The sequence below is a fragment of the Macaca fascicularis genome, chromosome 16 (assembly GCF_037993035.2).
Source record: "Macaca fascicularis isolate 582-1 chromosome 16, T2T-MFA8v1.1".
Classification (NCBI taxonomy): Eukaryota; Metazoa; Chordata; class Mammalia; order Primates; family Cercopithecidae; genus Macaca; species Macaca fascicularis.
The window spans coordinates 88211673-88235723 of NC_088390.1; the positions used below are offsets into that span (position 1 = coordinate 88211673).

The window sequence follows — 24051 nt, forward strand, 5'->3', positions numbered from 1 at the left end:
AGCTCATGCCTGTAATCCCAGCACTTGGGAAGGCCAAGGTGGAAGGATCACTTGAAGCCAGGAGTTCAAGACCAGCCTGGGCAACATAGGGAGACCACCTTCTCTTCAAAACATTAAAAAATTTGCCGGGCGTGCCTATGGTCCCAGTTACTTGGAATGCTGAGGTGCAAAAGATTGCTTGAGCCCTGGAGTTTGAGGCTGCACTGAGCTACAGTCACACCACTCCACCGTAACCTAGGCAACAGAGCAAGACCCTGTCTCAAAAAAAAAAAAAAAAAAAAAAAAAAATGTCCAGTGAATGCAACCAGCAGTGCTCTGCAAAAGCACTCAGGACACCCTGTTAGAAAAGTCTGCTGAAGCCGGGTGCAGTGGCTCACGCCTGTAATCCCAGTACTCCAGTACTCTGGGAGGCCAACGTGGGTGGATCACCTGAGGTCAGGAGTTCGAGACCAGCCTGGCCAACATGGTGAAACCCCGTCTCTACTAAAAATACAAAGATTAGCCGGGTGTGGTGGTGCATGCCTGTAATCCCAGTTACTCAGGACGCTGAGGCAGGGGAATCGCTTGAGCCCAGGAGGCAGAGGTTGCAGGGAGCTGAGATCACAGCACTGAACTCCAGCCTGGGCAACACAGTGAGACTCCGTCTCAAAAAAAAAAAAAAACGGGAAAAGTCAGTGCAGGTCACACTGCAGTCCGGCAGGAGGCAGGAGGGTCAGCCTCGGGCTAGAAGGGCCCTTCCCTCCCTGAGGTCAGAGGACCCCCAGGGTATAGTACATAGGTCTGGCAATCACAGTTTTAGGCTCCAGGCCAGTGGCTCCCTGGCATCTGGAGGGACAGAGGGTTGGGAAGTCCCAGGCTGCTAAGCCCTAACCGCCTCCCCCCAGAGCCTTCAAAGTCTCCCTACTAATCCAGCAGTACAGCCAGAGAGGTTTTGGACATTGCCCCACCACCTTCCAGCAACAGCCAAGCCCAGGAATGTGCTCATCAGCTGCCTCTGCAAAACGGGAAAGGTATCAGTGACTCCCTCGCCTCCCCAGAGCACATGACACCAGGGCTCCGGGCAGCTGCGCCGTTGGCCAGCGTTCTCTCCGGAGGGTCAGCTCCCCACACAGCGGGTCCACAGGGTCACTGCACCCCATCCCACAGCCAGGGAGCACAGGAACAAATACAGCCCACCCCTTTAGCTGTGACTCAAGACAGTCTCCCTCCTCAGAGACCCTGCAAGGAGCCACAGCCCTCGGAGCTCTGCTCACATCTTGGGGGCAGAGCTGACATCCTCCCACGGCACCTCCAGATGCCTGTGCCCACTCTTCCGTGAGTATGTGGCTCACTGTGTTGCAGGACCCAGGCATGACATGCAAACCCAGCTGAGGCCCTGGAGCTGAACTAGCCAGAAACCAGCCCCAACATGGGCTGCCTCCAAAACCCACAGAGCTAGGGTCCAGGGCAGATGGCAGCACCCAGACTGCCGAGCTGGTGTGAGCCGTGTTGGGCCAACGACATGTGGGCAAACCGGGCTGGTTGGTGCTGGCAACGTGCTGACACAGCTCCTCGCGGCATGCTGGCCGGATACTCCACAGCCTAGAGCGGAGGCAGGAGCGGGAGCGGCCGGGTTTGTGAGGGCCCGTGGGGCTGGCGAGGGCGGTAGCGGGGAGAACGGGAGAACTGCACCCCCAGCAAGGCCTGGTCTGGCTTGAGAGCTGTCTCTGGCTCCAGCAGCTGCAACCAGCCCACAAGCTCGGGAACTGGGAGGACACCCGGGAATCTCAGCGGTGCGGAAGCTCGTACTCCGGGAAGCACGTCAGCACGTGAAGTTGGCAGGGCTCAGAGTCACAGGCAGGGCTCCTCAAGGCAGCCTGGTGAGAGCCGCTTGTTCTGTCCGAGCTTCCGAGGGCCGAGTAGCCTCCCTAGAGCCACAAATCCACCCCCACTCCCTCCTGCACCCTCGGGCTCCTTCCTCCTGCCTCACCTGTCCTCTGAGACCACCATGAGCCCTGCTGGATCCTCAGGGCCTCTGCTGTTGCCCTCAGTGGAACCCACAGACACCACAGAGCTCCTGTTGCCTCCCCTGCAGAGAAGCAGCAAATCCAGGCTCAGCAGAGCCATCGCCCAGCCCTGCACACAGGCCGCAGCTTTCTGTCTGCAGAAAAATCAACTGTTGGCTGGGCGCGGTGGCTCATGCCCGTAATCCCAGCACTTTGGGAGGCTGAGGTGGGTGGATCACGAGGTCAGCCAGCAGATCCTGGCTAACACAGTAAAACCCTGTCTCTACTAAAAATACAAAAAATTAGCCGGGCGCACGGTGGTGGGCGCCTGTAATCCCAGCTACTCAGGAGGCTGAGGCAGGAAAATCACTTGAACCCGGGAGGTGAGGCTGCAGTGAGCCGAGATAGCACCATTGCACTCCAGCCTGGGCGACAGAGCAAGACTCTGTCTCAAAAAAAAAAAAAAAAAAAAAAAATCGACAGTCTATGTGTTTTTCTGTACGTGAAGCACAAGAGTGCTGAGGTTAAGCCAAATTACAACTTAGACCAGAAGATGGCCGCGCGTGGTGGTTCACACCTGTAATCCCAGCACTTTGGGAGGACGAGGTGGGCGGATCCCAAGGTCAGAGAGATCGAGACCATCCTGGCTAACACGATGAAACCCCCTCTCTACTAAAAATACAGAAAAAAAAAAAAAGTTGGCTGGGTGTGGTGGTGGGCACCTGTAGTCCCAGCTACTCGGGAGGCTGAGGCAGGGGAATGGTGTGAACCCAGGAGGTGGAGCTTGCAGTGAGCCGAGATCGCGCCACTGCACTCCAGCCTGGGTGACAGAGCGAGACTCCGTCTCAAAAAAAAAAAAAAAAAAAAAAGACCAGGAGATTCTTCTTTTTAGAGACAGGGTCTCACTCTGCAGTCTTGACCTCCTAGTCTTGATCTCGGCTCACTGCAGTCTTGACCTCCTAGGATCAAGCGATCCTCCTGCCTCAAACTCCCGAGTAGCTGGGGCTGTAGGTGCAAACCATGCCCAGCTAATTTCTAGTTTTTCGTAGAGACGGGGTCTCCCCATGTTGCGCCAACACTGGCATTCCAGGCGCGCGTCCCTGCGCCCAGTCCAGCCTTTATCGTGTGAAGGGTTAGTGGTAAGCGGGACACCCTGTTCCTCTCATCCGCCCTTAAAGCCTGAGTCCACCTGATTTCTCGTCACTCCACGGCAGGGATGGGAGGGAACGACCTGGAGTCTGTGAGCATCACGTGGGGCTGGGTGGCTCCACCCATGTCCACATCCAGGGTCCAGAATCACAGAAGCCCCATCACAGTCCAGGTGAAGCAGCCGGCAGGCAGGGAGACGGCGCCTGTTTCTGCATCTGCACCTCGCTCCAGGGGCGCGGCCTCTCAACGCCAGTGACCCCACCAAGGCCTGGCAGATGGCCTTGGCGTCAGCATTCCAGCCCAGCTCCCCAGGCTTGGCGAGATCATAAACCCGAGGCAAGAACAGGTGGTAAAATTTAAACTTTATTTGTCCAATGTGTTCAATTCCAGATTGTGAATTAGAAATGCCTCAAGAACTGTCAACGTCTGATTCAGCTCCAGCATCCTTGGCCACCTCCCCGCCTGGGAGTCAAGGGTCCTGGTTCTGCCTCAAGCAGGCCACGAGCCATGCTGTAGAGAGGCCAGTGGTCACAAGCAATGAGCCCACGACAGGATGCAGAGCCCTGGCTTGAGGGAAGGGGAAGGCCTAGGCCTGTGCTGGGCTCCAGGGCTGGCAGCCACCAGCCCTTCCTCCAGGCATGGGGGACACCCTGACAGGATCTGGAAGTCTCCATTTACCCAAAAAATGCAAGAGCCATGATCAGTCATGGCAACACTGCACGCGGTGCTGAGTGACCGTGTCCAGTCTGGCTCCATCCCTCCCGCACGGGGGACAAGCTTCTCCAAAGAAGCCTGGCCAAGGTGGAACAAATACCCTGATGTCGAAAAATGTCTAAAAATCCCACAAATGGAATTTTCAAAGAGAGCAGAAACCTCCCGCAGGAGGGAGGCAGCGAGACTCTGAACACTCCAGCGAGCACTCTGGACAGACCCATAAGTACATCACGGTTTCAAGAAACAAGCCCCACCGGGGTGGGCTGCCTGGAGATGGATCCCTTTCCAAAAACCGAAAAGCAGAAGGAAGAGACGGGGGTGAATGGACGGTGTGTGGGGGCGAGGTGTCACTTCAGAAAGGTTCCCTGGGTTTCCGGCGACGCCCTCCTTCAGATGAGGGCCGCAGGCTTCAGAGGCGTGCGCTGCTGCTGGGTGTGCAGCCCCGAGAGGTCTCGGCAGCGCCCGGGTCTGGCTTTCCGTCTTACAGTTCATCTTTCACAGCTTTCTGATCATCATCTTCCTCCATGTCTGGCTCCTCTGCTTCTTCCAGGTCCTCGAGATCCTGGGATACAGGAAAAGGTGGGGGACACGTTGGCTGCAACGGCTGAGGCTGCCGGCACCCAGCACCCCACGATGCTCCCACTGGGGACCAGCCGGCCACGTTGGACATGGCCACCGGCCACTGGAGCAGCCAACCCTGGTCTTTACGAGATACACGGGGTCTTCCCAGGAAGAGTGAGGCCTGGGGGATTTCTACCTATAGCAGGATGAATCAGAGCCCCCACTGTGTCAGGAACCCTGGGAGTCCCAGCTCAGCCTCGGACCCTTCCACTGGGCATGGCAGGCATATGTGTGCCTCCCAGCTTGGCACCATGGAGCCTACAGAGAGTTCACATCTTGGCAGGGACAATAGCCCCAGCATGATGTTCAGGCAGTCACCGCTGGCGTGACCCTTCTACTTCCAACCCTCAGGCTCTGGCCAGCGACAGACCACAGGCAGCACAAGGGGCCGGCCTCCGTCCCCCGCCTGGGCAGGGTGTTTCCAGCTCCCACTGTGCACCAGCACTCCCAGCAGGCCCTGCCAGCCTAGACTGACCATGCCCTCATCTCCCTCACCATGGTCAAGCACCCTGCCCCTGCCACATCCTCCCAACACCAGCCCTCCTGCTTCTCCAGCAGAGTCACCACTGCTGCTGGCCACGTGCTGACAGGCAGGACTGAGCTCCTGAGGGCGTCAGACCCATGTCTGCTCCCTTGTGCCCAGGCTCCGCCAGCGGGCTGGGGATGGACATGTGAGTCCAAGTTAGCAGCGTGTGAGGAACCGGTGCCACGCGTCTGAAAAGGTTTTCTAAGCAAAATCTGGTTTTTAAGATGTCTTTGACCTCGCCCCCTAAAGTGCTGGCCAGGGAGAGCTGTTTCAGCAGAGCGCTGGGAGCACATCCCTTGCCCTGCTGGGCAGAGGTGTGGAGCCCCAGAGCCCTGGCTGCACAGACGTGCCTCCGACAGCACCGTTCTCATCACAAGCCAAGCCCAAGTGGGCATGTCCCATGGGGCCGCGGGGCTGAATCCCAGAGACCGGCCCAGGGCTGTGACCCCACTCACGTCATCATCCCCTGCCCCATCCTGGCCACCGCTCTCCAGGAACTTCTTAAAACCATCCAGTGTGCGTTCCCCATTGTAATCGATGACCTGTGGAAGACAGGGATGAGTGCAGGGGCTGGTCCTGGCCCAGAACCAATCTCCCAGCACTGGCTCCTCCTCCCTAGAGAAAGGCAGAGCAGGCCCGGCCCGGTGGCTCACGCCTGGAATCCAGCATTTTGGGAGTTCAAAACCAGCCTGGGCAATATAGTGAGATCCCATCTCTCTCAAAAAAGAAAAAAAGGTGGGTGCTTCTGAAGGAGCTCCCACAGCTCTTCTTCCACCCAACTAGCCCCAGGCTCCTTCCAGACAAAGCAGCACCCAGGCTGGCGTGGAGACCATCGCTCTTCCCAGGGCCCGCCCCGGCCCCATCTAGAGGGAAGGCGCACCGTCCTGTCGACGCTGGCAGGAAAGAACTTGAGTGTGGGGAAGCTGTGCACTTTGATGGCCTCCACCTCGTTGGCGGTCGAGTCCATCTTGGCGATAACGATGTTCTCATGGTCCTTGTACGTTTCTCCCAGTTTATCCCAAATGGGAGCCAACTGTTTGCAGTGACCACACCACGGGGCATCTGAAAAGAAAGGAGTTCTAGGGTGTGTCCTGGACCACAAAGTCGCTGGCAGACGCTTCCCCGGGAGTCCGCACACCTCCCGCGTGCCCTGGGGGCACAGACCTGGGAAGCTGAAGGGGCAGCACTTACAGAACTCCACGAAGACGTTCTTGTTCTCGTCAAAAGCCACCTCTTCAAAGTTCTTCCCAACAAGCACCTTCACAGGCTGCTTGTCCCAGTCCTCCGGCAGCTCCTGGCTCATCAGGTGGGGCTGGAGGGCAGGCAGGGCACCGTGAGGGGCGGTGCCGCCTGGGGGACCACAGAGCTCCACAACCCTCACCCCTGCCTGGCTGAGGTGCACGGCTGCCCTTGGCATCACCAAGATGGCAGCCGCAGAAGCCAACAGTGCCAAGAATCCAGGAAGAGAAGGCTGAGCCAGTGGGCTGGGCCCAATGAGCCCACGTAGGCCACACCCTCGCCCGCCAGGAGGCTTCCCTGAGGAGCATCTGGGCCAGCAGTGTCAACAAGAGGGCTCCTACAGGTCCCCAAGGGTGTGACAATAGTGGTCTTCACACGATCTTGGGCTCCGTCCTCTTATCTGAAGACCTTACTTTGAGGATGAAGCCCAGGACACTGAGAGCCCAGACCCCCTAAGGTGGCAGCTCTATCTGGGGGGCAGCCCTGGCCCGGGATGCGCCCGCACCTTGATTTTGCCCTCCAGGAAGCGGTGACAGAACTCTGTGATCCTCTCTGCTGTCAGCTCATCCGATTCGGGCTTGTACTTGGTCATCTCCTCCTCCAGGGTGATGAGGCGCACGGCTGGGCACTCTTCCTTCTTCAGGCCAAAGAACTCCAGGATGCGCTGGTTGTCCGTGTGGTCGCTGTCGATGAAGATGAACAGGATCTGGGGGAGAAAAGGAGGTTGCACAGGTGAGGGAGATGGCTGGCCTCTGCCTCCAGCCCTGACGTCACTCAGACGGTGCGGGAGACGGCTGGCAGGCTAGCCTCTGCCTCCAGCCCTGACTTCGCTTGGAAGCAGATCATGCCCCTGGTGCCTTTCCTCCAACCTGGACTCTGGGGTTGCCCAACCAGACCAGCAGGTGACTGGGAGCAGAGGTCTGGCCTGGCTGGCCCCTCATCTACATCCAGGCTCTCCTGAATCGGGTGCCTGGTCTGGTCCAGGAGGCAGCCTCAGGAAGGCCCCACACTTCTGTCACCTTAGGAAGAGTCGTACTGCTCCCTGGCACCGCCCCACGAGCCACCCGGAGGAGCAGCTCACCTTGCCCTTAAAGCTCTCGGCCGCCGTCCTGAAGCTGCTCAGTTTGCCGCCGTAGTCAGACACACTCTTGGGCAGGAACAGCAGGATGTGAGTCTTGATTTCACCTCCAAAAATCTTCGGGGCTGTCTGTGTTATAAACTTCAGTTACTGGGTCTGAGTCACACGCTGTTAACGCGGAATGTTCTCCCAACGGCCTCCAATGCTAGATGCTGGACAGCAGTGGTGACCAGGAGCCTCATGCTACCCCCAACCCACTCCTCCCCGTCCCCAGCCTGGGGGATGCATGGCAGCAAGGGAGCCGCACCTGCTCGGTGAACTCGATGACAAGGGGCAGCTGGTTGTATTTGATAAAGTCCAGCAGGTTCTCCTTGGTGACCTCCCCTTCAAAGTTGTTCCGGCCTTCATCAAACTGTGGACAGAAAGGGGGCCCTGACTGAGCACTGCTGCCAGGAGCACAGCCCCCGGGCCCGCATCTCCCTGGATGTGGGAAGTCACAACAGCCAGCAGCCCTGCCCTCCTGTGGCGTTTCGAGCCACAGATCCCAGCAATGGGTATAGGACATGACTGTTCCCTGACAGCCAGACTGGCTCTGGCCACGGCCTTATGGCTGCCAGTGAATTCAACAGCTGGTTTTACATCCACAACTTGAGCCTGGTGCATGTGGTTCCAGCAACCCTTGAAGTGTGGCCCATCCCCAGGGCCCCCAACCCTTTCAGGGCACCCATGTGGTCAAAGCTATTTTCTTTTTTTTTTTTTAAGACGGAGTCTCGCTCTGTCACCCAGGCTGGAGTGCAGTGGCCAGATCTCCGCTCACTGCAAGCTCTGCCTCCTGGGTTTACGCCATTCTCCTGCCTCAGCCTCCCGAGGAGCTGGGACTATAGGCGCCCGCCACCTCGCCCAGCTAGTTTTTTTTGTGTTTTTTAGTAGAGTTGGGGTTTCACCGTGTTAGCCAGGATGGTCTCAATCTCCTGACCTCGTGATCTGTCCGTCTCGGCCTCCCAAAGTGCTGGGATTACAGGCTTGAGCCACTGCGCCCAGCCCAAAGCTATTTTCTTTTGTATTTATTTTTGAGTCAGAGTCTCACTCTGTTGCCCAGGCTGGAGTGCAGTGGCACGATCTTGGCTCACTGCAACCTCCGCCGCCCGGGTTCAAGTGATTCTCCTGCCTTAGCCTCCCGAGTAGCTGAGACTACAGAAGCCCGCCACCACGCCCGGCTCATTTTTTTTTTTGTATTTTTAGTAGAGATGGAGTATTTTAATAGATAGTTTCACCAGTTGGCCACGAAGGTCTCGATCTCTTGACCTCATGATCCACCTGCCTTGGCCTCCCAAAGTGCTGGGATTACAGGCGTGAGCCACCGCGCCCCACCGGTCAAAGCTGTTTTCACACTCACACTTCTCTAGCCTTTGCACTCTCCCGCTCACGTGCTGCGGCACAGATCCACAGAGGCTGCTGGCTGTGTGGTGTCGCAACAGCGGGAGGGCGGGAGAGGAGGATCCTGCTGGAGGAATCTAAAACACCACTTAGCAGTAAATTGTTTTTGTCTGGGAAAAATTAGTTTCCATAAAGGTGTGATTTATGATAACATGTAATGGGATGATTATTCTTTTAAATTAACTTGGCCACAGTGACTTACGCCTGTTAAGTCCAGCATTTTGGGAGGCCAAGATGGGTGGACTGCTTGAGGCCAGGAGTTCGAGACCAGCCTGGCCAACATGGTGAAACTCCATCTCTACTAAAAATACAAAAATAAGCTGGGCATGGTGGTGGGCACCTGTAATCTCAGGTACTTGGGAGGCTGAGGCAGGAGAATGGCTTGAACCCGGGAGGCGGAGATTGCGGTGAGCTGAGATCGCGCCACTGCACCCCAGCCTGGGCAACAAGAGCAAAACTGTCTCAAAAAAAAAAAAGGGCCGGGTGCAGTGGCTCACACCTGTAATCCTAGAAGTTTAGGAGGCTGAGGCAGGTGGATCACTTGAGTTCACGAGTGTGAGACCAGCCTGGCCAACATGGTGAAACCCCCACTCTACCAAAAATACAAAAAATTAGCTGGGTGTGGTGGTGCGCATCCATAATCCCAGCTGTTTAGGAGACTGAGGCAGGAGAATCACTTGAACCCAGGAGGTGGAGATTGCAGTGAGCCAAGATCGTGCCACTGCACTCCAGCCTGGGCAACAGAGCAAGACTCTGTCTCAAAAAAAAAAAATACGGCCGGGCGCAGTGGCTCAAGTCTGTAATCCCAGCACTTTGGGAGGCCGAGACGGGCGGATGATGAGGTCAGGAGAGCGAGACCATCCAGGCCAACACGTTGAAACCCCGTCTCTACTAAAAAATACAAAAAACTAGCCGGGCGAGGTGGCGGGCGCCTGTAATCTCAGCTACTCGGGAGGCGGAGCTTGCAGTGAGCTGGGATCCAGCCACTGCACTCCAGCCTGGGCGACAGAGCGAGACTCCGTCTCAAACAAACAAACAAACAAACAAAAACAAAAATCAGTTGGGTGTGGTGACACCTGCCTGTAATCCTAGCTACTCGGGAAGCTGACGCAGGAGGACTGCTTGAGCCTGGTAGGTAGACGTTGCAGTGAGATCGCACCACTGCACTCTAGTCTGAGTGACAAGAGTGAAACAGGCCGGGCGTGGTGGCTCACGCCTGTAATCCTAGTACTTTGGGAGGCTGAGAGGATCACCTGAAGCCAGGAGTTTCACAGCAGCCTAGTGCAACATGGTGAAAGCCCGTCTTTACTAAAAATACAAAAATTAGCCGGGCATGGTGGCGGGTGTCTGTAATCCCAGCTATTTGGGAGGCTGAGAGGCGGAGGATGCAGTGAGCCAAGATCGCGCCACTGCATTTGAGCCTGGCAACAGAGTGAGACTCTGTCTCAAAAAATAAAAAATAAATTAAATAAAAAAATAAAATGGAAGAAACAAAAACATTTTTTACATTCTTAGTTCTAGTTTCTAATACAACAGATCCTGAAAGGCACAATCCACATGCCCGTAAGGCTCTGGCGATCCCTAATAATGTGAGGCAGCTTCAGGGAGTCAGTCCTCAGGCCACAAGATGGAGAGGCTGTGGCGGCCCAACCACGAGGGGTCAGTCTGCAGCTGAGGATGTGGCCTCGGCTCAGGCTCAGAGAGGTGCTCCTGGGCTGAGGCTCTTCAAGTGAGAATTTTGGGTGAGCCTTCCATCATTCCCTCTGAACTACATTTTTATTTTAAAAATTTATTTTATTTTTTTTATTTTTTGAGATGGAGTTTTGTTCTTGTCACCCAGGCTAGAGTGCAACGGCGTGATCTTGGCTCACTGCAACCTCCACCTCCTTAGTTCCAGCGATTCTCCTTGCCTCAGCCTCCCGAGTAGCTGGGATTATAGGCATGTGCCACCACGCCTGGCTAATTTTTGTAGTTTCAGTAGAGACAGGGTTTCACCATGTTGGCCAGGGTGGTCTCGAACTCCTGACCCCAGGTGATCCACTTGCCTTGGCCTCCCAGAGTGCTGGGATTACAGGCGTGAGCCACTGAGCCTGGCCCCCAATTTTTTTTTTTTTTTGAGATGGAGTTTCACTCTTGTTGCCCAGGCTGGAGTGCAGTGGCAGGATCTTGGCTCACTGCAACCTCTGCCTCCCGGGTTAGAGCGATTCTCCTGCCTCAGCCTCCCAAGTAGCTGGGATTACAGGTGTACGCCACCACACCTGGCTAATTTTGTATTTTTAGTAGAGACGACGTTCCTCCATGTTGGTCAGGCTGGTCTTGAACTCCCAACCTCAGGTGATCCGCCTGCCTTGGCCTCCCAAAGTGCTGGAATTACAGGCGTGAGCCACCGTACCTGGCCCGAACGACTTTTTAAAAATTTTATTTATTTATTTAGAGATGGAGTTTCACTCTTGTTGCCCTGGCTGGAGTGCAATGGCATGTTCTCGATCTTGCCTCATTGCAACCTCCGCCTCCCAGGTTCAAGTAATTCTCCTGCCTCAGCTTCCCAAGTTGTTGGGATTATAGGCATGTGCCACCATGCCCGGCAAATCTTGTATTTTTATTAGAGATGGGGTTTCTCCATGTTGGTCAGGCTGTTCTCAAACTCCCGACCTCAAGTGATCCGCCTGCCTCGGCCTCCCAAAGTGCTAGGATTACAGGCATGAGCCACCACATCCAGCTAAAAAAATTTATTTTACTTTTATGTTTTGTAGAGACGGTCTTACCATGTTGCTGAGGCTGGTCTCGGACTCCTGGCCTCAAGCAATCCTCTTGCCTTGGTCTCCCCGAGTGCTGGGATCACAGGTCTGAGCCACCAAGCCTGGTACCCTCCCCTCATTTGAGAGAGAGTCTTGCTCTGTCGCCCAGGCTGGAGTGCAGTGGCGCAATCTCGGCTCACTGCAAGCTCCACCTCCTGAGTTCATGCCATTCTCCTGCCTCAGCCTCCCGAGTAGCTGGGATTACAGGTGCCCGCCACCACACCCGGCTAATTTTTTGTATTTTTAGTAGAGATGGGGTTTCACCGTGTTAGCCAGGATGGTCTCGATCTCCTGACCACCTCGTGATCTACCGCCTCGGGCTCCCAAAGTGCTGGAATTACAGGTGTGAACCACCGCGTCCGGCCCCCTCGAACTTCTTAAATGAGACTTGGGGAAATGAATCACTCATCCTTTCTTACTGGCCATTTCTCCTTATGCGTCCTCAGAGTTACTTCGAAACCAGGTGCCATTTCCTGCTCTTGTGCACGCTGTGCCCAGGTCACCCTGACTGGGCCTGACCACCAAAGAGCTGATACTAAACCAGGCCAGGAGCACCAGTCACCCCTGCCCAAGCCCGAGGGGCAGAGACTTCCAAGCCTGCTACATCTTCCCCAGAGGGGCAAAGGTGGATAAAAAGAGGCAGAAAAGCCAAGGTCAGGAGGCCCTTGGAGGGAATCCTTTGGAACACGAGCTGCTGATCACATCTGGGCTCCCAGTGGCACTGGTGGGCTCGCACTCTGCCCACGAGTAACGCTGGGCTGCAACTGCAGGCAAACAGAAAATCCCCCCCAGCCCTGCAGAACGTCTCCGGCTCCCTCCAGAGTGTCAGGTGCTGCCTACATCATCTCGTGCCAAGAAGCCAGGAGGAGACACTGCCGCAGCTGTCCCAAGGCTGCCATCGTTTCAGCAGAGATGCCACATCACACTCGATCATGGTCTACTGTGGTAAGGGAAACTGGTCCCCTTAGCAGGGCACAGCAGCAGGAGGCCAGCCCTGCCAGGCCACAGTGACAAACAACACAGAAAGGCCCAATGCAGGCCAGGTGATGTAGCTCACACCTGTAATCCCAATGTTTTGGCAGGCTGAGATAGGAGGATTGCTTGAGCTCAGAAGTTTGAGACCAGCCTGGACAACACGGTGAAACCCCATTTCTACAAAAATATTAAAAAATAGCCAGGTGTGGTGGCGCACACCTGTGGTCCCAGCTACTCAGCAGGCTGAGGTGGGAGGATTGCTTGAGCCCAGGAGGTCGAAGCTGCAGTGAACTGTGATTGTACCACCGCACTCCAGCCTGGTAACAGAGCAAGATCCTTTCTCAAACAACAACAGGCCCAGTGCTGCCGGCTGGTGGAGAAGACAAAACGAAATATCAGCTCTCACACCCATGGTCCCAGTGACCAGCGGCCCCCGCAGAGGCTTTCCTGGGCTGCAGCGCCCGATAGGGAAGGAAGGGAAGAGCAGGCAACAGCGGGCCACACAAGAGCACCTGACTCAGCCAGGCTGCCCACTGTGGCCAGTGAACACACAGGAAGACCTCACTCACTTTGAGGGATGGAAGTTAATAGCCTGGAGGAAAAGGAACAAGTTGGACTCATCCTCTCAGCTGTGGGGCGAGCTCTGACTTCTAGTGCAGCCCCTACTGTGTGCACAGCACAGGGGGCCGGGCTTCTGCCTGCAACCACCACATTCACCATCACAGACACCTGGGCCACCTTCGGTGGGCAAGAAAGCACCACCCACCAACTGGCATCAGACCCAAGTGGGGTTGTCTGTGCCCAGCTCTAGTGGACTCCAGAGAATCGAGGCAGAATGGTAACCTGTGGGGAGCCCACATGGATGGCCACGTGTGAGCCCTGGCAGGCAAGAGCAACGAAACTGCCCTCCCGCCTTCGCGGACACATGACCACCAAACTGTCCATAGAGTCCAAACGGCCACTCCAGACATCCAGGGCACTGAAGGAGCTGTGGGCTGTGTGACAAAACAGGGTTCGCAAGTTTCATGGGCCCTGGAGAAAGTCTCCCCCAGAACCCAAGTTTCAAGACAAGACTCGGAACCTTCGCTCTTTTTTTTTTTTTTTTGAGACGGAGTTTCGCTCTTGTTGCCCAGGCTGGAGTGCAATGGCATGATCTTGGCTCAACGCAACCTCTGCCTCCCGGGTTCAAGCAATTCTCCTGCCTAAGCCTCCCGAGTAGCTGGGATTACAGGCATGTGCCACCACGCCTGGCTAATTTTGTATTTTTAGTTGAGATGGGGTTTCTCCATGTTGGTCAGGCTGGTTTTGAACTCCCGACCTCAGGTGATTCGCCCACCTCGGCCTCCTAAAGTGCTGGGATTACAGGTGTGAGCCACTGCGCCCGGCCTGGAATCTTCTTTCTAATAAAAGCTCTAAAAAGACCTTTGCTTCCCTCAACTTTATCCAACACCACACTGGCTTTTTCTAGTTAGATGTTAGTTTCCTGGGCACCCTGCAGTGGTGACTGTGTCATTTAGAAAAACCCTCTTCCTTTCAGGAACGTCAGGAAAACATCTCCTGGTGAAGAGCATCTACTGTCTTGAGTTCTCTTGAGGAAGTGGCTGCAAAAACAGCTAAGTGACAAGAACAAGGACGTGGAAACAAGCCGTCCTGACCCACCCACACCACACTCTAGGAAGGCTCCACCCTCCCTCCTACCCGGTCCCAAGGAGTGCTGGATGCTCAGTGCTGACTACAGAAAGTGAACGGGTTGGTGGCTCACGCCTGTAATCCCAGCACTTTGGGAGGCCGAGGTGGGTGGATCATGAGGTCAGGAGATCAAGACTATCTTGGCAAACACGGTGAAACCCCGTCTCTACTAAAAATACAAAAAATTTAGCTGGGCTTGGTGGCGGGCGCCTGAAGTCCCAGCTACTCGGGAGGCTGAGGCAGGAGAATGGCGGGACCCGGGAGGCGGAGCTTGCAGCGAGCCGAGATCGCACCACTCACTCCAGCCTGGGCGACAGAGTGAGACTCTGTCTCAAAAAAAGAAAAAGAAGGCCGGGCACAGTGGCTCACGCCTGTAATCCCAGCACTTTGGGAGGCTGAGGCGGGTGGATCACGAGGTCAGGAGATGGAGACCATCCTGGCTAACACAGTGAAACCCCGTCTCTAACAAAAATATGAAAAAATTAGGCCAGGCGCGGTGGCTCAAGCCTGTAATCCCAGCACTTTGGGAGGCCAAGATGGGCGGATCACGAGGTCAGGAGATCGAGACCATCCTGGCTAACACGGTGAAACCCCGTCTCTACTAAGAAATACAAAAAATAGCCAGGCGAGGTGGCAGCGCCTGTAGTCCCAGCTACTCGGGAGGCGGAGCTTGCAGTGAGCTGAGATCCGGCCACTGCACTCCAGCCTGGGCTACAGAGCGAGACTCCGTCTCAAAAAAAAAAAAAAAAAAAGAAAAAATTAGCCAGGCGTGGTGGCGGGCGCCTGTAGTTCTAGCTACTCAGGAGGGTGAGGTTAGAGGATCACTTGAGCCTGGGAAGCACAAAGTTGCCGTGAGCTGAGATTGCACCACTGCGCTCCAGCCTGGGTGGCAGAGTGAGAAACCCTATCTCAAAAAAAAGGGCAGCCAGGCGCGGTGGCTCACGCCTGTAACCCCAGCCCTTTAGGAGGCCGAGGTGGGTCGATCACCTGAGGTCGGGAGTTCAAGACCAGTCTGACCAACATGGAGAAACCCTGTGTCTACTAAAAATACAAAATTAGCCAGGCATGGTGGTGCATGCCTATAATCTCAGCTACTAGGGAGGCTGAGGCAAGAGAATCGCTTGAAGCCAGGAGGCGGAGGTTGTGGTGAGCTGAGATCGTGCCATTGCACTCCAGCCTGGGCAAAAAGAGCAAAACTCCGTCTCAAAAAAAAAAAAAAAAAAAAAAAAAGGGCAAATGGGGCTGGGTGTAGTGGTTCACGCCTGTAATCCCAGCACTTTGGGAGGCTGAGGCAGGCAGATCATGAAGTCAAGAGATTGAGACCATCCTGGCCAACATGGTAAAACCCCATCTCTACTAAAACAAAAATTAGGCCGGGCGCGGTGGCTCAAGCCTGTAATCCCAGCACTTTGGGAGGCCGAGACGGGCGGATCACGAGGTTAGGAGATCGAGACCATCCTGGCGAACACGGTGAAACCCCGTCTCTACTAAAAAAAATACAAAAAACTAGCCGGGCGTGGTGGCGGCGCCTGTAGTCCCAGCTACTCGGGAGGCTGAGTCAGGAGAATGGCGGGAACCCGGGGGGCGGAGCTTGCAGTGAGCTGAGATCCGGCCACTGCACTCCAGCCCGGGCGACAGAGCCAGACTCCGTCTCAAAAAAAAAAAAAAAAAAAAAAAAAAATTAGCTGGGCATGGTGCACACCTGTGGTCCCAGCTACTTGGGAGGCTGAGGCAGGAGGATCGCTTGAACCCAGGAAGTGGAGGTTGCAGTGAGCCAAGATTGCACCACTGCACTCCAGCCTGACAACAGAGCAAGACACCGTCTCAAAATAATAAATAAATAAATAAGGTAAATGTTGTTACATGTTTTATCCTAAATGGAAAAAAAAAAAAAAAAAAACTAAGTCAAAAGCAGCTCTTCTGGGATGGCTGTGGCAGGAGAGTGGCCAGAGGGCCCACAGCTGAATGCAAAGGCCACAGGTGTCAGTGCTGCCTACAACCCAACTTGGCAAAGCTGCAGAACATACCTATTGGGCCAAAGGTGCCAGGAGCAAGGTTCCCTTAATGATAAGGAGAGCAACGCCACCCTCTGCAGACCAATCCCGGAACTAACGCGGGCAGAGCTGCCTGGGCCCACTCACCTTCTTAAAGAGGACAACCCCATCTTTGTCGAGCTGGTATTTGGAGAACACGTCACTGTTGGAAGTGATCCCAAATGGTATGTCATCGATGGCCTCTGCCGCCTGCAAGAACTGCTTGGCAGAGTCTGACTCCACGTCCTGAACGAGGAGGGAAAAGCAGAGGTAGTCACAAGCCCACAGCACCATGCAGTAGGGGCAGACCCTGTAATGCCTGGGCCCGGGGGGGACACATGCAGAACTGCCAGCCGTAGCCGCGGACCCCTCCTCAATGGATGACAGAAAAAAGAAAGACTGGAATGACGCTCTGGTCTCTACCTTGAAGAAGCCGATGACAGCCACCTCGCTGGACTCCACCAAGGACTCTGCAGCTGCGCCGTCAGGCAGGGTGGTGGCAGCCGGGCCCGTGCGCTTCTTCAGCCAGTTCACGATGTCATCAGCCTCTCTGCCAGCTAACCCCAAACAAATGTAGGTTCCACTCTCAAACAGGGAGTGCCGCCCGCCCTGCTGGGCCTGTTCCTGTCTCTACTCTCTGCCAGCCAGGTTGAGGACACCTGACTCACCCTAAGCAAGATGTTTTCCCACCACGGAAGAGGTCTGGTGTCATCGGCCCGCCTCCTAAACCCCAGTGTATATGAGACTGTGGTTGTGTTTATGGCGAGTGGGGAGGAAAGAGGATGAGTCTCTCTATGAATAACAGGATCACAAACTCATTTTTTTTCTCTGATCTCTCGGCATTTTGTTTTCTCTTTTGACACAGGGGCTCACTCTGTTACCCAGCTGAAGGCAGGATCCTGGCTCACTGCAGCCTCCCCCCAATGGGCTCAAGCAATCTTCCCAACCTCAGCCTCTCAAGTAGCTGGGGTACAGGTGCATGCTATGATACCCAGCTCATTTTTGTATTTATTGTAGAGAAGGGGTTTTGCCATGTTGCCCAGGCTGGTCTTTAACTTCCGTGCTCAAGCACTTTGCTCACCACGACTTCCCAAAGTGCTGAGATTATACGCATGAGCCACCAATCCCAACCTTTTTTTTTGGAAGACAGGGTCTTGGTCCGTCACCCAGGTTAGAGTGCAGTGGCGTGATCATGGCTCACTGCGACCTCGAACTTCTGGGCTCCAGCAATCTTCCCACCTCAGGCTCCCAAGTAGCAGGGACCACAGGCATGTGCCCCCACACCCAGCTAACTTTTTTTTTTTTTTTTTGGAGACAGTTTCACTCTTGTTGCCCAGGTTGGAGTGCAATAGTGCAATCTCGGCTCACTGCAACCTCCACTACCGGGTTTGAGCAATTCTCCTGCCTGAGCCTCCCGAGTAGCTGGGGATTATAGGTGCCCACCACCACACCCGGCTAATTTTTAGTAGAGACAGGGTTCCCCATGTTGGCCAGGCTGGTCTCACTCCTGACCTCAGGTGATGCACCTGCCTCGGTCTCCCAAAGTGCTGGGATTACAGAGGTGAGCCACTGCACCCGACAAATTTTTCTTTTTCTTCTTTTTTTGGAGACAGAATCTACCTCTGTCGCCCAGGCTGGAGAGTACAGTGGCACGACCCTGGCTCACTGTAACCTCCTCCTCCCAGATTTAAGTGATTCTCCTGCCTCAGCCTCCCAAGTAGCTGGTATTACAGGAGCCCGCCACCACGCCCAACTAATTTTTGTATTTTTAGTAGAGGCAGGGTTTCACTGTGTTGGCCAGGCTGGTCTTGAACTCCTGACCTTGTGATCCGCCCGCCTCATCCTCCCAAAGTGCTGGGATTACATGCGTGAGCCACCGTGCCTGGCCAATTTTTCTATTTTTTGTAGAGATGGGGTTTTGCCATGTTGCCCAGGCTGGTCTCAAACTCCTGGGATCAAGCAATCCACCCACCTCGGCCTCCCAGTGCTGGGATTACCGGGATGAGCCACTGTGCCCAGCCCCAGCTAATTTTTCTTTTTTTTTTTTTTTGAGACGGAGTCTTGCTCTGTCGCCCAGGCTGGAGTGCAGTGGCGCAATCTTGGCTCACTGCAAGCTCCGCCTCCTGGGTTCACGCCATTCTCCTGCCTCAGCCTCCCCAGTAACTGGGACTACAGGTGCCCACCACCACGTCCGGCTCATTTTTTGTATTTTTAGTAGAGACGGGGTTTCACCATGTTAGCTGGGATGGTCTTGATCTCCTGATCTCATGATCTGCCTGCCTCAGCCTCCCAAAGTGCTGGGATTACAGGCGTGAGCCACCGTACCTGGCCTGCCCCAGCTAATTTTTCTATTTTTTGTACACAGGGTTTCACCATGTTGCCCAGGCTGGTCCTCTGCATTTTTAAAATTTTATTTTATTTATTTATTTATTTTTTGAGACGGAGTCTTGCTGTGTGGCCCAGGCTGGAGTGCAGTGGCGCAATCTCGGCTCACTGCAAGCTCCACCTCCCAGGTTCACGCTATTCTCCTGCCTCAGCCTCCGAGTAGCTGGGACTACAGGCGCCCACCACCACGCCCGGCTAGTTTTTTATATTTTTAGTAGAGACGGGGTTTCACCATGTTAGCCAGGATGGTCTCGATCTCCTGAACTTGTGATCCACCCGCCTCGGCCTCCCAAAGTGCTGGGATTACAGGCTTGAGCCACCGCGCCCGGCCTAAATTTTTATTTTTTGAGACGAAGTCTTACTCTGTCGCCCAGGATGGAGTGCAGTGGCACGAGATCAGCTCACTGCAACCTCCATCTCCCGTGTTCAAGTGATTCTCCTGTGTCAGCCTCCCGAGTAGCTAGGATTACAGGCGTGCACCACCATGCCTGGCTAATTTTTGTATTTTTAGTAGAGATGGGGTTTCACCATATTGGCCAGGCTGGTCTTGAACTCCTGACCTCAGGGGATCCACCCATCTCAGCCTCCCAAAGTGCTGGGATTACAGGCATAAGCCACTGCGCCCAACCTGCTCCGCATTTTCTAAATTTTCTTTGACATGTACATTAATCAAACACACATGTTCTCACCCAGGAGTCTGACACGAGGCCTCATCTTAGAGAGGTGGTCAGTAACTCAAAACTCAGTACCAGTTTTTCTACCTGTGGGAACAGGCTGACACCTAGTCCACCTAACTCCCGCCTCCTAACTTATCCCAGGCATTTCAGAAGTTCTCGCCAAGGGCCCACTCTACGTGTCTCCCAGACTAGGAAGATGACACACTTTATGCCACCAAAGGCAATAAAACGACAGAGAAGAAACCTACTCCTCCTGGGAGACTGAGGCTAAGGAATGCTGACCCTTTCCCTCTTAGAACTTGACTCCTGGCCGGGCGCGGTGGCTCAAGCCTGTAATCCCAGCACTTTGGGAGGCCGAGACGGGCGGATCACGAGGTCAGGAGATCAAGACCATCCTGGCTAACCCGGTGAAACCCCGTCTCTAGTAAAAAAATACAAAAAAACAGCTGGGCGAGGTGGCGAGCGTCTGTAGTCCCAGCTACTCGGGAGGCTGAGGCAAGAGAATGGCGGGAACCCGGGAGGCAGAGCTTGCAGTGAGCCGAGATCCGGCCACTGCACTGTCTCGGCGACAGAGCGAGACTCCGTCTCAAAAAAAAAAAAAAAAAAAAAGAACTTGACTCCCTGGTCCGAACGGGGAAAACCCCATTCAGATGTAGAAGGATTCTGCCAGTGCTAACAAGACGGTCACCAGTAACAAGTGGATTTAGGAGTGCTCATCTCATCTGCAAACCTGAGTGTTAGTGACAGAACCACGGCGACTTTGCACAGAGCACTTCGCATTCCAAAAGTCAACGTGTAAAAAATGGGAACATCAATCACGCCTGTAATCCCAGCACTTCGGGAGGCTGAGGCGGGGGGATCACGAGGTCAAGAGATCGAGACCATCCTGGCCAACATGGTGAAACCCCATCTCTCCTAAAATACAAAAATTAGGCCAGACGTGGTGGGTCACGCCTGTAATCCCAGCACTTTGGGAGGCCGAGGCGGGCAGATCACGAGGTCAAGAGATTGAGACCATCCTGGCCAACATGGTGAAACCCCATCTCTCCTAAAAATACAAAAATTTAGGGCCAGGCGCGGTGGCTTAAGCCTGTAATCCCAGCACTTTGGGAGGCCGAGACGGGCGGATCATGAGGTCAGGAGATCGAGACCATCCTGGCTAACATGGTGAAACCCCGTCTCTACTAAAAATACAAGAAAATTAGTCAGGCGTGGTGGCGGGCGGCTGTAGTCCCAGCTACTCGGGAGGCTGAGGCAGGAGAATGGCGTGAACCCGGGAGGCGGAGCTTGCAGTGAGCCGAGATCGTGCCACTGCACTCCAGCCTGGGGCACAGAGCAAGACTCCGTCTCAAAAAAAAAAAAAAAACAACAAAAATTAGGCCGGACGCAATGGCTCACGCCTGTAATCCCAGCACTTCAGGAGGCCGAGGAGGGAAGATCAAGAGGTCAAGAGATTGAGACCATCCTGGCCAACGTGGTGAAATCCCATCTCTACTAAAAATACAAAAATTATCCAGGCTTGATGGTAGGCACCTGTAGCCCCAGCTACTCAAGAAGTTGAGGCAGGAAAGTCACTTGTACCCGGGAAGCGGAGGTTGCAGTGAGCAGAGATCACACGGCACTCCAGCCTGGTGACAGAGCGAGACTGTCTCAAAAAAAAAAAAAAAAAAAAAAAAGAAAAGAAAATAAAAGAAAAAAAAGAGAGAACATGAAAACAGCCAAGTGAGAGGCAACCACAGAGTTTGCTGCCACTAGAACAGGACAGGGCACACCTGCTTAAGGGGACAACCCTGCTAACACTAGAATGAACTGCTTTCGGGCCGCCCATCATGTGCATCTGACGTGCCACAGAACTCGTTTTACAGATGAGTCTTCTTTTGCCACAGTCACTGATTTGGCTACACAGGGGCTCGGCCTCCACGAAGGCAGCTTCAGAGGTGGCAGATGAGCAGCTGAGGGCCTGTGCTACAGACAGAGCGGGTGGGCTTGGATTCGAGGTCTGCTACCGACAGGCACAATGCTGTTACTCAGCTGCTCTAAGCCTCAGCCCTTTGTCTGGGAAAGGCCTGCCTCACAGAGAGGATGCAAGGAGAAATCACCCAAGCACATGGCGCGGCAGCTGGCACGCTCCAAACAATAGCTAGCAGGTGTCACCCCAAGAACTACAGCTATGCTGCTGCTCCTAGGAAGAGGGGCAGCACAAAGAGCCCATGTGGCCAGAAAGGCACCAGTCTCCTCTCCTCGCTAGTCAGTCTCCAGACAGACCTCAGTCAGCCGACCCCAGAGTGGCACCAGACAAGACAGGTTCTCCACTCGAAGGTTCTTCCAGGATGAAAACTTTCTTCACAGGACCCTCAGGACACAACAGGAGAACCCGGCCTGAGGAACGGGATCCCTCCAAGCCTCTGGAACCCGGCCTCCCCACCGCTCAGACTACTGCCTGTGCCTTTCCAAGCCGGCAGACCAGTCCCTCTCTAAAGACAGTTCAAGGGCAGTGCCACAGCCACACCTGTATATTCCTTGGGGGAAGCCGTGTCTCCGTTCCTGAAGAACTTGATGGTGGGATAGCCGCGCACGCCATACTGCTGGGCCAGGTCAGACTCCTCCGTGGCGTCCACCTTGGCCAACCTGATCTCGGAACCTTCTGCCTTCAGCTTCCCAGCGGCTTTGGCATACTCAGGGGCCAGAGCCTTGCAGTGGCCACACCAAGGGGCATCTGGAAGCGGAAATGAGATGCTAGAAAGCAGCCTTGATTTCTCGGCACTGCTTCCCTTTCTCCTCTGGCACTTCCCTTCATAAAAACCTTATCTACTCACCAAGATAACCCCTCCTAACGCACAAGGCTGAGCTGATAGCCTGGTGCTCTTGGGCAATATCAGGACAGAGGCCGTGAACGACAAACCACTACCAACCAACACCAGCGCCCACTCTGCTATGTCACCGTCAGCACAGGAAGACAAGCCTCTCAATGGTTGCTGACTTCTTATTACCTGTAGGCAACCAAGGCAAGGGTCTCCCTAGAATTTCCCTTTAAGAGTACAGACAAAAGTGAAGACGTGAACGTGGCGGCCTGTACCAGCACTGGCTGTGAGTACGGGATGCACACCCGTGCACACAGGCCCTGAGTTGCTTAGAGTGCGGGAATAAGACGATCTGTCAACAGAGTTAGCAACTGTGTCCGGCACAAGATTCCCACCCCAGGGACAGAGCTCAAATCCTTATGGACGTGAGGAAGACTTCGGATTCTCGTCCGAGACACCATCGGAATGACTACTGTGGCAAGGTGAAGGTGGGGTGGGCAGGAGCGGGGCGCCTTCCGGGTCGGCCCCCGGGGAAGACTCGGCAGGGCTGGACCCTGGCTTGCTCTGCTGGCTCACACAGGTCGCTCCTGTTCTTCTCGCACTAACAGGAAGATACTGCCGTGCGCAGGGCGCGTACCTGGACGGCCCCCCGGCTCCCAGCCAGGCTCTCATCCCCGAGAAACCCCGGACACGGCCCCCAAGGCGGCCAAGAAGGGCGCCCTTCAGTCCCGGGCGCGCCGAGGATCCCGACCCCGGGGGCGGCCGGGCCGTGCCTGCGTCCCAGAGCCTGGCCCGACGGCCCCGAGCCCCGCCCGCCCGCCCGCCAGGCCCGGCGCTCACAGAACTCCACCAGCAGGTACTTGTGGGCCGCCAGCGCCTCCGCAAAGTTGCTTTTCCGCAGCACCAGGACGTGGTCTTCCTCCTCGGGGGCGTCGGCGTACACCCGGGCGGCCGCGGCCACGGCCAGGCACAGCAGAGCGCGGCGCAGCATGTCGCACACGGAGCAGGCGGGGCGCTTCGGTTGGCGCCGCCGGGACAGCGGGGGCGACGAGAGCGCGCGCCGGTCCCGGCCTCGCCTTTATAAATCCTAGGTCCGGGGCGCGCCTGCCCCCCTGCCCGCGCGCGCTGGCCGCGGCGCGCACGCGCCCCTGGGCCCGCCTTCGATTGGCCGGCGGACTTCGAGGCTCGTCTTTGACGCTCTCGGATTGGACACTCACACTAGGCCCGGCCCCGGATTCGGAAACGCTCCTGAGGCCTCCCTGGCCTTCGCCCGGGATTGGCCGAGGACCTCGCGCTCGCTGTCTTTCTTAGCCTTTCATTGGCTGCCGACGAGAACTTTTTCTGCCTTGGCTTCTAATTGGTGGCTTTCTTCCACACCTTCTACGGGTCTGGAATGGCTGCCACTTTCGGTAGCCGGAGCTCTGCGCCTCCTGATTGGCCAAGGGATGCGCGCACTCTGCGCGTTCCTTCGTCGAACGTGGCAGTGGGGCGGAGTTCCCAGTCTAGGGGCGGAGCTGCGGCTGCGCCTCCGAAACCCCTCGTGTTGCATTCTGACTGGACCGCGTACCCAACTGGCACGCCCCCTGGACCCCGGGCCGGAAGCTGGGGTGACGTAATTTCCGGCGCGCGTGTCAAGCGTGCGGCGGCGGCCCTGGAAGGTGGGGTCCGTTGCTTAGGGGCGGCGGTGGGCTCGGTCTGTGATATCCGGCGCGGTCCGACGCGCTCCGCGAGGTCACGCAAAACACCCACCGAGGCATGACGGCAGGGCCTTGGCACGGGAATCGTGCGCACAGGTCGAGGACGCCTCGGAGGGGATGAGAGCACAGGGACGGGGGGTTACGAGAATGGGGCTGGAGAGACGGGCGGGAGGGGCGGGACGTGGGCGCTGGGGACCTGCCGGCTCCCAGGCCCCAGGAAGACGCTGCCCCTGCGTTGAGCGGCCAT

General features: G+C 55.7%; 1 protein-coding gene across 1 annotated transcript; it reads right to left on the minus strand.

Moving 5' to 3' along the window:
• Window positions 1-3479: 3479 nt before the first annotated feature.
• P4HB (prolyl 4-hydroxylase subunit beta) lies at window positions 3480-23162 on the minus strand. Its single transcript, XM_005585264.4, has 11 exons — window positions 22948-23162; window positions 21816-22022; window positions 16668-16801; window positions 16353-16490; window positions 7620-7724; window positions 7316-7441; window positions 6740-6940; window positions 6187-6307; window positions 5876-6057; window positions 5451-5537; window positions 3480-4410 (listed from the first exon to the last, which is right to left on the minus strand). The coding sequence occupies exons 1-11, from the start codon at window positions 23096-23098 to the stop codon at window positions 4330-4332; spliced, it is 1533 nt and encodes a 510-aa protein (XP_005585321.2). The 5' UTR covers window positions 23099-23162; the 3' UTR covers window positions 3480-4329.
• Window positions 23163-24051: the final 889 nt, after the last annotated feature.

Excerpts from the sequence above, each read along its gene's own strand:
- P4HB (XM_005585264.4), bottom strand. The coding sequence starts at position 23,098 with ATGCTGCGCCGCGCTCTGCTGTGCCTGGCCGTGGCCGCGGCCGCCCGG. Across the intron at positions 16,491-16,667 it reads CTGTCATCGGCTTCTTCAAG|GACGTGGAGTCAGACTCTGC; the intron begins GTAGAGACCAGA and ends CTCCTCGTTCAG. Across the intron at positions 5,538-5,875 it reads CTGCCAGCGTCGACAGGACG|GTCATCGATTACAATGGGGA; the intron begins GTGCGCCTTCCC and ends TGTCTTCCACAG.